Source organism: Fukomys damarensis, unplaced genomic scaffold, assembly GCF_012274545.1.
Source record: "Fukomys damarensis isolate Sample0158 unplaced genomic scaffold, DMR_v1.0_HiC HiC_scaffold_37, whole genome shotgun sequence".
In the NCBI taxonomy this organism is placed as follows: Eukaryota; Metazoa; Chordata; class Mammalia; order Rodentia; family Bathyergidae; genus Fukomys; species Fukomys damarensis.
The window spans coordinates 19,585,268-19,603,079 of record NW_022900949.1 but is presented as its reverse complement, the minus strand read 5'-3'; the positions used below and the strand labels follow the sequence as shown (position 1 = coordinate 19,603,079).

Sequence of the window (17,812 nt, the reverse complement as noted above, 5' to 3'; positions counted from 1 at the left end):
AAGAACCAAAACACATCATGTAAAGGTACAAGATCCCAATGATGAATGCAACTGTACTATATACCTAAATGTACCTATAAACTTAATGGAAGAAAAGGTTAGATATGTGAAGAAAGTGTGCCCTCCACATAGGTAGAAAGAGGTATCTCAACTAACAGAACATGAAAGCATTAAACATTATTTAAGGAAAATGAAATAGCTTACTAAAATTGAATCTATTTTTCCAGATTTAAAAAAATGTGAGGCTGGGCATACAACTCAGTGGTAGAGCTTGCTTTACATGGGCAATTCCTCGGGTTCCAACCCCAGCCCTGCAAAAAATCACAATCAAAATGAAAACGTAGGGCCAGGATGTAGCTCAGTGGTTCTGGCACCTGTCTCCCGGCCTCACATGAGCAAGGACTAGAGTTCCATCCCCGGTACCAAGAAAAAAAAAAATCAACATGTAAACTGAAGTAGATATCAAAATTAAATCTGAAGGGTAAAAAAATCTCTCTGATGAAGAATAAATTTAACACATGCAGGGACCATGTAGACAGAGCATGTAGAAGAATTTATCTCTTCTACTGAGCCACAGAAGCAAGGAGAAGGAATATGCAACACCAAATTCCATCTGGTGGTTACTCCTGAGCAGCAGGTGTAAAAGGCCTTAATTATGCTTGCCACCCCTGGGTGTGTGTGTGTATGTGTGTGTGTGTGTGCGTGTGTGTGTGTGTGTGTCTGGTGGGGTAGGTGGCTTCACTGCCAAGTTCTACAAGCATTTAAAGGAAAAGTAATACCAGTTCTTCTCAAACTATTCCAGAAAATTTAAGAGGAAGAAATTATTCCAAACTACCATGTCAGTATTGCCCACTAAAACTAAGCAAGTACACAAAAATAACAAAAGAAAACTATAGGCCAATATCTTTGATGAACTTAGATGCAAAAATCTCCAAAAAAGCCCCCCCAAACAACACCACTAGCAAATTGCATCCAACAGCATATTATTTGCACGATCAAGTGGGATTCACCCCATGGATGCAAGATGGCAAAGGTGGCTCAGCTGCCCATAACCAGGACACACCACACCCAGAGAATGGGGGCCAAAACCCCATGACCGTGCAGACACAGTCGGAAGAGGCATCTGATAAAATCCCACGGCCCTTCACAACAAAGAACAGATTAGGTATAGGAAGAATGCACCTCAACATAAGAAAGGCCATCCAGGGAGCCAGCAGCCAACACTATAATGGAATGTTTTTTTTTTGGTACTGGGGTTGGAACTCAGGACCTTACGCTTGTCAGGCAGGCACAGTGCCAGAGAGCTACATCCCCAGTCCAACTAACACTATACTGAATGTGGAAAACCTGAAAGTCTTCTAAGATCAGGAACAAGATAAAGATGCCCACCTTTCATCACTATTATCCAACATAGCACTGGAGGTCGTAGCCAGCAGTTGGGCAAGAGAAAGAAATTAAGAAGGAAATTCTATTTATGATAGCTGAAATAAAATGCTCAGAAATAAACTGAAGCAGAGGTGACAAATCTCTACAACAAAAATTACAAGTCATTGCTGAAGCACACACACATACACACAGATATCTCATGTTCACGGGTTCAAAGAATATTGTTTAAGATGTCCAAACCACCCAACACAAACTACAGAGTTGATGTAACCTCTATCAAAATGCAATGACATTCTTCACAGAACTAGAAAAAACCTTAAAAGTTTTATGGAACCACAGAAAACCCTGCATACCCGAAGCTACTTTGAGCAAAAAGAACAAAGCAGGAGGCATTACACTACCGGCTTCAAAATTTACTACACAAAGGTGTAATGATCAACGTAACATGGAATCAGCATCAAAACAGAGACACAGAGCAATGAAACAGAACTGGGAGCATACACATAAACCCACACATCTACAGAGTCAATGCTTTTCTAAGTGCTAAAACATGCACTGGAGAAAGAAGAGTCTTCTCCACGAAGGTATGGGGAGAACTGGGTATCCACACGCAAAAGATGCACCTAGATCCCATTTCTCACCAATTATACAGAACGGTAGAAACTTCAGGGCATTTCTGAGGACACTGGGAAGGGCATGGCTCTCTTGGACAAGACCCCAAACGCACAGAAAACAAAAGTAAAAGCAGACAAATGTACTGCGACACACACACCAGGTCTATGTACAGCAAGGGCCTGAGCCGCTGGAGCAGAGATGACCCGCAGAAGCAGAGAAAATATTCACAAACCACACAGGATACACGAGGAAGTCCAAAACTCAGTGGGAAAGGAACACAGCTGGGCAGCAACCTAAACAGACGTTTCTCAAAAGCATACAAGCATACAGAAGGCCCACAAGCGTAGAGCACAGACTCTCAACATCACTGACTAGCAGACGCTCACAAAACTGCGGAGCAGCGCCTTACCCACACGGAATAAGGCAGCGGTGTCAGAGCCACCTGCACCCTCACGTTCACCCGGCCCCACTCGGACCCACTCACCATCGCTGGGAAGCAGAAAGCACCAACATGACCACCAACCCACGCAAGGGCGAGGAAATGTAAATACATCCAAGGCAATGCTCTCCGGCCTCAACAAAGAATGAGATCCTGCGTTTCTCACACGGGCGGAACTGGAGGTCAGGGTGCTAAGGGAAGTAACCCGTGATCTCACTCCTATGTGGTACCTGCAGGCGTTGACCCTACAAAAGCTGGAGTAGAAGGGTGAGTGCTGCAGGCTGGGACAAGTAAGGGGCGGTGGAGAGACAGGGAAAGGCGACACGATAGGCGCGGGTTACAGAGAAACAGGAACGCGAAGTTCTGGCATGGCAGCTGAGCAAAGAACGGACTGCGTGTTGTGGGAGCTGTGACGAAAGATTTTGAATGTTTTCACCAAAAAGTTTCCCAAGACACGTGGGATCCCACACAGCGAGGCCTCTAGTATTAACTGAGAACACACCAGGTGTTCTTCTTTCATTATCTACGTAAAGACACCCACTTCACATGAAAAGCAGGGTGTGTGACAGAACGACAGCCACTGAAGGTGTGGAATAAACTCAGACAGGGTTCACGCGTGAGAATCGCAATACAAACCCAAGTTCAGTTTCTAAGCTACCCATTCCCAGCACAGCTAAACTGGCTGTTTACTCAAATTTACTGAATTTACATAAGCAAGTGTGTGTGTCGCACACATGAAAACCTCTAGCACAACAGTATCTGGCGTAGAGTGGCATAGGTACTCAATAAATATTAAGTGACAGATTCAAATTACTATTCTGGAAAATTCCTGCAACTGAAATGCCCCAAAGCGTTCTGGAGAGTTGCTTCTGGAATCAAGTCCCCATACAACCATGCCGTACTATTTCTCTGTGTAGCATGTTTCTAGTGCACAGCAGTTCAAGTACAATACCACTAGGTGTCAGGCGTGAATCAAATTTTCTGGCATCATAAACTAGTCAAAACTACAGAAGTGCTTTCGTCATTCAAGGAATATTTCCTGAGCTCGCATTACTATTCCAGGCACTTCTCCTCCAGTAAGCAAAACAGCGGTGCGACCTGCATCCTAGACCATCTGAAGCTCATGCAGCAATGTAGTTGCACCCTGTTTTAGAAATTTCACAAACCATCTATCATGGGTAAATTCATAACCTTGCTGTTCCTGTTATGCTAGGTTTGAGTTTCTCAGCAAACCCAGAAAATAGATTTTGTTGGAGTTCTCTAACCACAAGCAACTGCCTTTCCGTCTCTGACTTTATCACCTCTCGATCCCTTATCAAATTAAATCTGCTCCTTCAATTCACCAGGCCCTGCCATTGCCCCCACCCTCTACTCTTCAAGGCTACTCACCTCCCCTCAAAAATCACCCCCTTTCTTAGCACAACTCATTATCTGCAGGTCAGCATTTCAACTAAAGCCCCCTGCAGTCTGGACCCCCCTTGCCCTGCAGGCCTCGAACTGTGGAGAGCCCCGACCACAGCCTGTCTCTGTCCTCGGTCCTGGCCTACACACAGGGGAAAGAAACTGCACCCCACTGAACGATAGGTTCTCAAGGGCAACTCAGCTGTTGAACCTGCTCAGAAAGGTCTCGGATTCTAATTCCGGTTCCCCCAAGTCTTCCGCAGACTAACTGGTGCTCCTCGTTCACAGCCTGTCTCTGATTCCCCTTCTCCTTTCTTCACTGTAACTCGGTGGCTCTACGCAGGCACTCCTCATTTAACAACCCAGTTCTGCTCCTGACTTGACTCATGGTTCAATGAGTTGGTCCCTAAATGAGGACCTGTACATAGTGTGTCCAGATGTACAGAACCGCCCAAACAAAGAGAGGCGTTCACGTGTGAAGGAGGCCCTAACTCCAAACGGTTGTTAACCAGGAGGTCCTCAAGTCACACCTGCAGTCATCCGAAACTTTGTTTTCCTCTGTTCTACATCTCAGTGAAGATCTGCTCACCAGCCTTCCTTCTTCAGGACTCTCACGGGAGATGTCACTCGACCCCTAAGTCTTCTTTCCCTGCCTCACAAACACGCCCAATTCTCTCACTTAACAAAGGCTCTCTCCACCCTTTCCCAAAGATCTTCTCCACCCTTTCATCTTCACACTTCCTTCCGGTGTAGTTCATACTTAACGTCATCTACTTCTGTTGCAGGGTTTCTCAGGCATCAACAAAAATCACCTCGAGATCACTGCCCACGCCACCCCACCCTGTGGACCACCTGTTCTGCCTTAATCACGTTCCAACCACTCAACATAATCACGGCACCTCTCGTCCCGCTGTCCACTGTGCTGAAAACTGTTCTCAGCAACGTGACCAACCAGTGACTGCCAGCCGTGGTCTGAGTACCCTTTTGGTCCCGGTCCCAAGGGATTCTCTATGACAAATGACAAGCTCTCCCTCCCTCCTTAGAAGTATCACCGCTTAACAAATCATCAACTCTCCTACTTGTTCGCATGCCTTTCCACCAATTATTCTCAGATTGCCTTTCAGATTCTTCTCTCTATACTCTATGTCCCTGTATTCCCTGAGTTCGGTCTCCGTATGCATCAGGCCCTAATTATAACACATCCAACCGTTACTTTCAACGTTATTTTCAACTGCCCTCCATTTCTTCCAAATTCTCACCTAGGTATGGAACATTTTCCAGGCATCAGAAATGCCAACTCACCCCACACATTCATCCCAAGGACAGGAGATGTCCCCACAGTGTCCTTTACTTAATGGCACTTACATCTATCCGCTCAAAGGCTGAGCACAGCCCCCACAAAAATCACCCATAGCTGACAATGCAAAGTCCACCCCCAAGTTCTGCCACCAAATCTGGGCAAACATAACTTCTAAACAATTCTGAAATCTGTCCTGAAGTGCTGTTTTTCCTTCCTATTATTACTAAAGTTCTATTTGGCCATTGACAGCCTAACTGGACCCCTCACCCGAGACCGTTCCCCTGGGGTGACATGATTTCCAGTGCTGTGCTCCTGTAGCAGGTGTACACTTTATTTTTGCACTTCCATAATAATTTTACACTTTCCTTCTCCATCAGACTAGGGGTTTCTTGAAGCCAGAGGCTGTGTCATGTGTGTGTCTACTTTATATTATAAATTAAATGTATGCATGCTAGAAACTTCTAGGTTTTAAGAGAAAAAGTCTCTGCTCTGCACGCTAAATGAGAGAAAATATTAAGAAAAAAGAGCCCGGGATTTAGCTCAGTGGTGCCACCGCCTGCCTCGCAAGCACAGGGTCCTGAGTTCAATCCGTGCCCCCGAAAGAAAAAGAATGATAAAAGCAGCAGCAGTGTGAGAGAAGGTGAGGTCATGGAGAACAGGAAGGGGTACGAGGAGGAGGGCTTGGAGGGGCGCAGGCAGGCGGGCTGTTTCCACCAGGCGGTCAGGGAAGCTTAGCAGGTGACATCTGAACAGCACGCTGAGGGAAACGAGGTCAGAAGCCAGGCCGCTCCCTTCCCAGCAGTCAGTTCAGGGCTGGCTCACGGTCATGACCCAACAGTGCCTGCTAAGTGAACAACAAGAAACATATTCCTGGGTGTGACGTGTTCCGCATTTATATGCAAGTATTTGTCCTCTTTTTGTTTTTTAAACAGAAGATGGAAAGTTATATTAAACAACGACAGCACAGACTGTAACTATTACAATTAATTTTTTAGTAACTGGATTTATGAATCACGTACTTTCAATACAAACTAGCTAAAGAGAGCAATCAGGGACCAAAATAAGATTCTGCGACCACGTTTCTGAGGACTCTGACCAAGGTCACACAGCTCAGAGCCATCTAACTGGAAGGCTGGGTCCATGGCAACATTTCCATGGAGCACTTATTCCCAGGAGTGACATGTGCTCGGGATACTAATAACCCAGCCTCGCTTGCTTAGTTTTTACCTTTGAAGCCTTATCTGTTTGGTTATCTTCAATTAATTCTATGAAATCTTTGATTTCATATTTTAAGTTGAAAGAACACTTAAAAAGATTTTTTTAAACCATTTATTTTCTTGAACGCCAAGTGAACGTCATGTGGTATTTTTCACAAAGTCTTATAATCTCCAAAAAGTGGTTTTCTGACAGTATTTAATCCAACTGCCTTCCTTCGCCATGGTTTCTGGGACTTTTAAAGTGAAGAGATGTTTTTAACCTCTCATCTAACGAGTTCATCTTATAAAGCGGATGTCCAAATTCCTATGTAAGACCAGGAGTTCCCTATCTTTGTTAGTATGTTTCTAGCTTGCACACTTGGTTCTGTGAAATACGATTCCTAATTTAAAAAGTATCCCTGATGCTTATGCTAGAAGGGCTCACGGGGAATGAGCACAGGAAGGAAGAAGAAACCGGTTTCCCCTTGGCAGCAGGGACCTAGACCCCGACAAGCTGAACTGCGGCCTCGGCAACTGTCACTGAGGAACGGCGCAAGGCGAGGCAGCGAGCAGCGCAGCAGACACCACAGTGCCTGCCCCTCGCCCAACACGTTCACAACACACACCTGGCACTGTCCCTACGAGGCACTGAAAAATCAGCCGCACGAGAAGCCTCCACCTTCAGCGAGCTTTGCTGGAAAACAACACACAAACTGTTTTTGTAAGCACAGGGACAGCTGAGTGGGCAGCACACGCCTGGGTCCCAGCTACTCCACTCGGAAGGGCGAGGTGAGGACCGCTCCAGCCCAGGAGCTGGGGCCTCTGGCAATACAGCCAGGCTCACCCCATCAGGAGGAGGAGGACGAGGACAAAGAAGGAAAAGAATAAAAACCCAATAAAACATACTGCCTTACACGGGACACTCGTTTTGACCCCCAGCATTGTAAAAAAAGAAAGAAAAGAACAAATATACTAAACAATGCAAGCATGTCGGATGTTTTTACTCTGTATCTTTGCCTATTTATTTATTTGTTTGTTATGTCAAATTTATGCTGCTGCCGCCAATTCCCTTAACAGCTCAATCAAGAGTCTGGAATTCTCAACTTACTCAAAACACAGGAACACGTAACTGTCTCCAAAACACAAGCAAGGATTTTCCAGTGGAGAATTACAAACATGTCTCTGCATTTTTCACTAATTGTGAAATAGCAAACACAACCTTTGAGCATTGTGTACAATATGTGACTTCAAACATTTGAAAACAAATATTACTTTTTCCCTAAGTATCCCTTTCAAGCAAAAAAAAAAAAAAAAATCTAACATGTTTAATTTAGGCCCCAGAAAAAGAAAGCATTAGAACAAAGATGATAACATGTGAAGCGACAGCAGCTGAAATGTTTCTACTAGACTTTGAAAGACATCGATCCACAGTCATAAGAAACTCAATGAATCCCAATCAAAAATGGCAATTCTCACCCAGAATCAATGTTATGAAATGGCTGGATGCCAAAGACAGAAAAATCACAGATGTACTGAAAAGCATACCCCCCCCAAGGAGGAATAAAGAAATATAACTTCTGACTGGTAATAACAGAAACAAGAGTGGGAAAATACCATCAAGATGACTGAAGAATTCTGTACCTAGCAGAAATATATTTCCAAAATGAAAGCAAAACAAAGACACACCATTTAAAATAAAACCAAACAAAAACGCCAAGAATTGAAAGCAAAATAAAAGTCTGAAACCAACAAAAGTCTCAAGATGGAACTCAGTGTTAAGTAATAGATACGTGACTGGCAATCAAAGCTATCCACAGAAGGGGGTCCTAGAAAGAAATGCTTTAGGGTGCGGCTCCCAACGGAGAACAACCGAGCAGGGAGGGGTCCACCTGAGGGCCTCCGCCGCTCAAACGGCACAGCGGCTGACCCCGGCCGTCCTCCCGGCCCCTTCCCGCACTCTTCAGTCCGGAGGTCAGAGGGGCGGGCATCTTCATCCCGCGGCTCCCTACCCTGTGAAGCGGTTCTCTTCCCAGTCCCGCTCCGGCAGGGCTTTGCCGCTGCGCAGGCCTCGCAGGCCTCAACTCGCAACTGCAGCTCAGCCTCCGGTGGGAGGCAGGCAGGGCTCTCATTCTGATCACTCCAAGACGAAGGCCCACCTTTGGGGGGAGGTAATCACTAAGCAGAGGTCGAAATCCTCAACAAAAAACGGAGAGCCTACTTTAGTAATGTTATGGATAAAGACACCATGCAACGTCCACAAGACTAGTTGACCTTTCCAATTGTAAGGTTAAACATGTGGAAACTAAATCACTACAGTTCACCATCTCATGGGACTGAGAAATACCAAAGGGTCATCCAAAACACTACAGAGCATTTTATGGAACAGATAAGTCACGTCCATGGCCTGGAAGATTCAATTTGAGTACTTTCAAATACTATAAACAACAACAACAAAAAATCAGAATTCCAGCAGAAAGGTTTTGTAGGTAGGTATATAAACTAAAAACCCAATCCTAAAACTCTTATGATACCGAAAATGGATGAAAACAGCCCAGTTCATCATGAAAAGTAACTGGAAGCCTTCCTCTTCCCAAAAGCAACTCTAGGCATAAAAGCTACACCAGGACAGTGCTCACTTGGGGCAAAGAAAATCATCACTGCAACAGAACAAAGGCTGGGAAACTTTTTTTTATTAAGCATAGAAAAAAATTCCTTAAATAGAACTGCAAGTATTAACCATTTAAAAAAAAAGGCCAAGGACTTAGCTCAGTGGTTCTGCTGCCTGCCTTGCAAGTGCAAGGACCTGAGTTCGATCCCCTGTACCAAAAAACCAAAAAACAACGATTTAGACTACATTAAAATAGGAACTTCTTGTCCTGGGATTTAGCTCAGTGGTGCTGCCGCCTCACAAGCGCAAGGTCCTGAGTTCGATCCCCAGTACCCCCACCAGCAAAAAGGAACTTCTAATGAGAGTTATTAATACAAAACTGAAGCCAGGCATTGGCATAGGCCTGTAATCCCAGAATGTGGGAAGCTGAGGCAGGAGGTTCACTCGAGTTCAAGGCCAGCCTAGGCTACACAGTGAGACCCTGTCTCAGGGGAAAAAAAAAAGGAAGTCACAGACTGGATATCTGCTAAACATACAACTAATACAGTTCTCATTCAGAATATTTAAAGATACCTAACAAGTTATTAATCTTAAAAAGCACCCAGAGCTAAAAACAAATAGAAGGTATTCAGTTTCATCTGCCTTCTGGATTGTCTACATTAAAGCTTAATCCATACCACTGGTACTGCTAGAATGAGTAAAATTTACAAGATTAACACATACCAAGTGTTAGCAAGAATACAGAGCAACTGGAACTCACACTGTTGGTAAGTGTGTAAACTGCAACAATCACTTTGAAAAACTGTTTGGCAGTGCCTCTAAGTTATAGGTACAAAAGGAGTCATAGCTCCATGGTTTGAATGGCGGAGTACTATTTAAATGTTCATCAACCATAAACGGGATAAGCTGTACATGATTCTTTGTTTTAAACCAACCTCTGCTGAAGTGTGACTTCTATAGCTCACACACGTTTCAAGTACACTGTCCAACAAGTATGACAATGTGTGTATCCATGTAACCACCACTGTAAAAAGACACAGGACACATTCTTCATGCCAAAAGCTTCCTTGTGCTCTGTTCCTGTCAATTCGGAAAATCATATACTTGTTTAGATTTGTCTTTTCCTAAGTTTCATATAAATGAAATCAGATAATATGTGGTCTTTTGTGTTTGACTTCTTTCATTTATCATAATGTTTTTTGTTTTGAGTTTTTTTTGGTTGGTAGTGGTGGTGTTTTTCTCTCTGGTTTTTTGAGACAGGATTTTGCTACATAGTTCAGGCCGGCCTTGAACTCACTACGTACCCTGGGCTGGCCTGGAAATGACAGCAATCTTCCTGTCTCAGCCTCCCAAATTCTGAGATTACAGGCATGTGCCATCACACCTGGCTGAACAGAATTTTTTCTGATAGCAAAAGCATGCTCAACAAAAGAACAAGCAGATAAAGTAGGTTATCACCCAAATTAAAAACTTTTGTACATTAAAGACACTATCAAGAAAGTGAAAAGAGAGTCCACTGACAGAGGATAATACGCACAAATAATGTACCATGCATCAAAAAGAGTCTAGTGTCCAGAACTTAGCAACTCAACAGAATGATGCAGCAGGGTGCTTGCCTTGAATGTGTAGGGCTGTGGGTCTTATCCCAGCACCATAAAAACAAACAAAGAGGAATGGACGTGAATGGACATTTCTCTAAAGAAGACAAAGAAATGGCTAACATGCACATGAAACTATCCCCAAAATCAAGTCATGAGGAAAACACAAGCCACTCCCCCACCCGGCTGCCGTGGAAGTTTTCTAGTTCCTCAAAATGCTAGGTAGAATACCCATGACCTGGCGATCACACTCAGGTGTGCACCCCAAAGAATGAAAGTAAGGCGCTCAGTGCTAGCATAAGCACGCACGTTCCTAGCAGCACCATTTACAACCACCGAGAGGTGGGAACGGCGGCCAGCTCAGGGAACGGGGGCTGCGTGGAAGGGGCCAAGTCCTGACACAGGACACACAGGCAAAGCTTTAAAACGCGACAGGCTGAGGAAGGCAGCCACGTGACAAATGGCAGGCATCACACGACTCTACGTGACAGGCAGAAAACAGATTGGGGTCTCCAGGGGAAGAAAGAGCAGCTTCCTTTTAGAGTAACAGAAATGTTTCAGGGCTGAAAACAGGGCGGCTGACGCATAATATTTCATACATGTTCTCTAATTCCATACTGCCACTGAAATGTTCACTTTAAAATGGTGAATTTTGTTCATTTCGCCTCAATTAAAAAATGATTTTTGAGATTTATCTTATGTTGCTTGCTATGTATATTCCATTTTACAGGTTACTATAATTTACCAATTTGTATATTGATGAATATTCAAATATTTATGTTTTAATAAGGTGGCTATCAGCATGCTTCCACAAACCTATTTTTTTTTTTTGGTTTTGCTTTTGTTTTTTTGTTTTTAGAGACAGGGTCTCACTATGTAGTTGAAACTGACAGACCGGGAACTCACTATGTGGCCCAGGCTGGTCTTGAACTCACAGTGATCCTCCTGCCTCGGCCTCCCAAGTGCTGGGATTACAGGCGTGCGCCACCACGCCCAGAGCTCCATAAATCTTTTCATGGACATACGCTTCATTTACCTTAGGTAATACCTAGTTATTCTCATCATTTCATAAAAGAGACAAAACAATACCAAAACTGTGTTGTCAGTCATAAAGTACAGAAGTCTCAGGAATGGAAAGGCCTTTCAGATGTCGAGCTAAGACTCGACACACTCAAGCCACAGCACAGGTCGAACTATAAGACGAACAGAAAATTAGAGAACACGTCTGAAAGGCTAATACCGCGTTAGCCAAAACCGTATCTAAGAAGGTGAACTGTGTTTCTTTTACTGCTATTTATCTTTACCAGAACTTAACCCTTTGTACACACTTTGAAGAATGAGCTATACGGAAGTCAAGAACTTTCTCAGAGGCTACGGGAGAAATTCAAGAGAAACTCCAGAAGCAGACTAAGGTTTAGCCCAGCTCACCGCCTGCGTTCAACACTGTGCCTGTTCGCTCACCTAACATGGGGTAAAATCACAGCCACCCCAGAGAGCTGCTGTGAGAGGGCTGGACACCTCCATCTGTGCAGCCAGAGCAATGCCTGGCACATGGCTGTCTGGAAGGGAAAGAGGGGAAGAGGGGAAACAGAAGACAGAGCAAGGCCTAACCGCGGAGATCTGCACCTGAGGACGGCACCAAACTCACCACGAATACTCTTCAGATCGGCCAGAGTTGAACACCAGAGTTTAGGCTTTGGAAGCTCAAAATCTAAGATGCCACGGCTACCCTACGCATTCAGCAGTTTTCCAGGTTCCACTCTTGGGTTCTGGGACCTGGGTATTCCACCGGACTTGAACTGGAACCTGGAGACGCTGGGTTACTTTGTTAAAATTAACACCGCTGTCCTGAGGTGGTGGTTTGGTGCTCTCGGGATGTCCCCCCAAAGCCTGGGAGGTGACTGGAACTTGGGGCGTGAAGCTCAGACTGGTCCACTGATGAGTTACAGACAAAGGTGACGGAGGGTGGTGCAGCCCCGCTGAGGGGGACCCACGGGGGGCTGGAGGTGTCTTCCTCACTCCTCCCTGATCTCCTTCCGCTTCCGGCCTGCCCTGACACCCTGCCTTGGAGCCAGCCTGTGGTGCATGGAGACTTCCACAAAGTGGGAGCCAAAGTAAACGTTTTCCTTCTTAGAGTTGCGGGTGTCAGATACTGTGCCTCAGTGATAACAAAAGTAACTAAGACAGGCGACTGGAGGAGTTTCTATTTCTTGCTACTATTTGCTCACTCTGGTACAGACTGTAAAGCTACTCAGCCAGAAACGACTGCAATCACAGTGCAGAATGCACAGAATTCCTCATTCCGCTTTTTTCTATTAGTAACACACCTGAACATAAATTCTAAGTCATTTAAGCACCTTAACAAAATGATACACAGATTTAAGAACAGTGGAAATGTCCCTAAAACTAAACTAAGAAATTTAACTCAAGACATAAGTAGATATTAAGTGATCTTCTTATTTATGAATGTTTTCTCCAAAGATTTGAAGGACAAGATAGCAACAAGATATCAACTGTCCACAAGTAACTGTTATCACCAAAAGTATTTTTCTACTCAATATTCTACTCAAACATATGGTTTTTTCTCATAGTATCATCATACAGAAAAAATCAACAGGAAAAATAATTTTAAGAATATAAAAGAGTACATGCATACAAAACAATGGAAAAGTTGGATAAGTAAAGTATACCAGAAGCAGTGAAAGAAATTTCACTAAACTGCCGAGCAAAGAATACCAAAAGAAAACCTTCCAACTGTTGAACAGAATTTTGGCATTGTAACACGGTCTCTTAGGAAAGTGAACACAATTCTGGCATTATATTTTCTCCTGTGATTCTAGGCTTTGACTCTGATCGTGACACCAGAGGCTAGGATTCTATTACATTAAAATAAAACTTCTCACATAAAAAGATTCCCTAACATCACTAGACTTGGAAATATATATTAAAAGGAAATGAGACTGTGAAATAAAATCCTAACTTCTGTTTAATCAAAATAAATTATATAAAAAGGGTTATCAAAGAAAGACTACATGGTCTTCAGGGCCTCTGAACTTGGGGACTCCCTGACCTTTATGTGAATTGTTCAAGTGTTCACAAATATGGAACGGGTTTCTTCCATTTTAATTTTCTCAAATGCAGACTTCATAGGAGTTAATTTCTCAACACATTAAATATACTCTAGATGTACCTACTACTCTTAGTCCTTTGTAAGTCAAACCATTTTTAAGACACATTTTTTAAAAACAGAATTAAGAAGTAAAAAAGGAGATTTAAAATTGTCAATAGAACTAAGTCAAAAGATGGATTTAAAGAATCAAGACACAACTAATTTGAAAGTTCAGCCCCATCACTTAACATTTCTGTGAGCTGTGCAAGCTGTTTTACCTTTCTTACTTTCCATTCCTTCATCTACGATGCGGGGCTTTTATCTCACGTCTCATAGGGGTCCAGTGGGGGTGAACATGTTTTGATATCTGCTAGAGATTAAGGTCCCAGTCATACACTAGTATATGTCCTTCTCCCCTTCCCCAAAACTTCAAGTAGCTCTTTTTCCAAGTACATTATGAACCACTTTCTTTAGGTACTCTCTTCTCATTTTCTTCTGACAAAACAAAGGGCCTCTCTATGGATTTCACACATTTCCTACTTACGTTTTGGGGTGTTCAACAGCCCCTCTGGCCCCCTCATTCTGGAGGCACAATCCCTCTTTCCCCAGCTGTGACAATGGAAACGTCTGTACACATGTCCATTATATTCCCAGGGGAACTATACTGTCCCCAAGCTGGAAGGCTTTAAAACTCCACCGGGTCTTGGGGTTCTGGAGTCACCTTACACTGAAGAATTACTGCAAACAGTCACATGAAGACAGTGTCGAAAGTGTTACCGGCTGTATTACTCCGCTTTCTGTTCTGGTGGCTCAGAGAAAAATCTGTGCCAGACTTGCTGTTAGTAGACTGCTGGTTTTTTTATGGGTAATGTGTGTCCCTATTACTAATAACAGTCTCGCCTTTTCTTTGGACCCTGAAAAATTCAAAATCAAATTCACAGCCCATCTCTGATAATGTTGTAGAATTCACTGCATTAATTTTTGTGTTCTAAATCTCTTGAACATCAATTCATCTTTCTTACTCTAACCTTTTAACTTTCTTTTGAATCTTAACTATAGTTCAGTATGTGGACAAAAACTTTTCTTGAATAATATTGAATATAACTTAATAAATAAGTAAATTGTAATCTTTACCAGCAGACCACCCTTTCTACAATCCCGTTTTATCATTCCACTCTAGTGTTCGCCTGCAAACATTTGTTTATTCTCCCCATCAAAGCATGTTAAATCTGAACTGAGTAAGTTATGTCAAATACATTATGATGCTCACATTTCTCCCAAAAAAGCACAGGATCACAGACACTGCTTGTCGGGTGACTGCTCAGGCTTAGTACTCAGCCTGGAGAGCAAGAGGCAGGGGAATATCTTGCACCCTCTGTCCGTCGGTGCTGCTGGGCAGCCCATTTCTACACCAGGCAGTGTTTGAAATTCATTCTGCACCCTCTCTCCAAGACAGACAGTGTCAAAGCAACAGCCCATCTTGCCCGAGTAACAACCGTGAAGGGGTCTACCTGGCCCTACATCTTCATTGCTTTCAACAGTGCTAAAATAAACCATCTGGGCCCCCTAAACCTTAACCTGTCCAAGACCTCACATGGGATTGTAAGATGTGGATATTACAAAGTCCTCTGACAGATGAGTGGATAAACAACTCAGGGTATACTCAAACAAAGGACTCATCAGTCTTACAAATAATTATAAAAACTCCTCAGGAAAAAAACAGAAAAGAAAGGTGATACAACTGGTACACATACATACAAATGGTGAACTTCAAAATACGCCAGGCAAAAGACACAAAGAGTATACATTGCATTTTTCTACTTATAAGAAACTGTAGAAGAGCCAGGCGTGATGGCGCACGCCTATAATCCCAGCACTGGGAAGGCTGAGACAGGAGGATCACAGTGAGGTTGAGGTCAGCTTGAACTACACAGTGAAAGCTTGTCACAAACAAACAAACAAACAAACAAACAAATTCTAGAAGAGGCTGAACTAATCTAACCTATTGGCAACAGAAAGCAGACTAGTGATTTCTTGGGGTCAGGAGAGTAAGAAAGGAGTAGTAGGGAACTTTATGCAATGATGATGGAAATGTTATTTCTGATATCATATCTTCATTTGGACACTGGTTCACAAGTTATGTATTTATGAAAACACAAACTACACTTAAAATAGGTAGAAATATGGCTCTCTTGCCAAAACGTGTAAATAAATAATGAGAAAATATACAAACTGAAATTGAAGGACATTCTACAAAAACTGAGCAGTAGTTTTCAAAAATATCAAAGTCATAAAATAAAAGGAAAAAAAAAAGGCTCTGAAACTGTCAATAGAGTGGAAGAGATGGAGGGACAGGATGACTGGATCCAGCGCGGGGTTCTGGGGCAGAGACTGGCCCAGTGGGGCCCTGGCACGGCCCACACGGTCGGTGGCTGGCGCAGTGGTGTCACACCAGCGCCGATGTGTGCTGTCAGCCCTGGCACGGCTACGTGAGCCCCAACACAGGAGAAGCTGAATGAAGCGCGTGTGGAAATTCTGTTATGTGTAACTTTTAGAGTCTAAAATTCTCTAGAAATAAAAATTTTAATGAGTGTATTTCATCTGTATGAATTTTAACTCATTGTTGATATAAAGTAAAAAAGAAAATAAATCCACTAAGAAATCCTATTCCCAGCTCAGTTCTCCTTTTTAAGGTCCTTAAATAATGTTTAACTAAGATTAAATATAAAAGGAACTCAAATTCTCTTCAATCTTTGAGTCAGTTAAACCTACTTGCTAAAACATTAAGCATTTTCAGGTTACTTTTAATATAAAAACTTCAGATACTTTCCTTAGAATCAAAATGATATAAATAATAAAACTAAGTTTAAATTAAGTTGTTGTAATGACACAATAGAATCCATAAAATGTTTAAGTCTACAGTAAGAAAAACAATTTCTATGACTCACATGTAAGAACTGATATACATATTTAAACTTCAAAAGCTGTAGCATCTCAGTTAATACTATTTAGCAAAGGCATGGATAGAAATATAGTAGGAGAAAAATTAAAACTTTTACAGCATACCTCCTCTGTTTCCATTTTCTTCATCCTACAAAATAAAAAAAAAAAATCATTTATGACCACACATTTAGGAACTCCGGACAAATCGCAGCAAAGCTCGATCACACGCCCTGCTCTCCCCGTACAGGTCAAGGAAGCCGCCCTCGCAGGGCCTTCTGCCGAAAGGGGCGTCCTCACAACAGAGAGAAAGCCATGCACAGGAACGCAGAGCTGAGTGACGCAGCGGAGCGGGGGACGGAGCTCCCACTGGGAAGGCGTCCGGCCGTCACCTCCTGCACTGCGCGCCTCGGCTGAGCCTCGAGGGCCAGGAGCGCTCAGAGCCCCGGGTAAGCGGACCGGTGCATTTCAGTTCTCACGCTCAGGATGGAGGCTCTATTTGGCCTTTGTTTGCTACCAAGCTGCCGTTATCTGTGTCCAGCTGAGAAACCAGAAAAACAACCTAAAACCTAGTATAAAAATACATTTACTCAAACATTTGCTGAGTTACAACCATATGGAAGCTAGCACGTACTGTAAAAAGAAAAACAGACGTTTGATGATTTATTACATCATTTCTGACCTTTATTTTGGCCGGCGAAATGTTGTGCTCTTCCGCCGCTGCTGCATATAGCTCTGTTCTAAGCTGGAAAGGCTTCCAGCTAAGTGACCTGACAGACACTGGGGCACACACGGCACAGCTCCGATGGAGGAGCCAGTCCTCTGGGCTGGGGATGCAGCTCAGTGGTCAGGGCTAACCCGGTACACGCGGAGCCCTGGGCTCACTGACGAGCACCACCAAGACACAGACAGACAAGACTCCTCTGAAGGAAGCTGATAAAGTACACAATTAAAATGAAAAGGACTCGGAGATGTGTATATAAAAAGGACTGAGACCTATCTGCAAGGACATCTAGCCTGACCGAAAGGCACCGAGCAGCCTTGGCCTGTCGGTCTGTGGTGTCCTGCGGTGTCCTGCTGTGCCCTGGCGTGCAGGCAATCGTCACCAGCTTGTGAGAAGGGCGGCCGGCTGTCTGCCAGGTGACTCATGGGTCACAGGACTAACGAGAGGCAGCAGCAGGGTCACTCAGGGGATTCTGCCTGACGACTGCACTACCCAG

At 43.6% G+C, this 17,812-nt stretch overlaps 1 protein-coding gene across 1 annotated transcript in view; it reads right to left on the bottom strand.

Annotated features, from left to right (window-relative positions):
• Arhgap21 (Rho GTPase activating protein 21) overlaps positions 1-17,812 on the bottom strand; it is a 79,095-nt gene that overhangs the window by 59,992 nt on the left and 1,291 nt on the right. Inside the window, exon 2 of the mRNA XM_033759661.1 lies at positions 16,719-16,743. Coding sequence (XP_033615552.1) covers positions 16,719-16,743 — 25 coding nt within the window. The remainder of the gene's footprint in view (positions 1-16,718; positions 16,744-17,812) is intronic.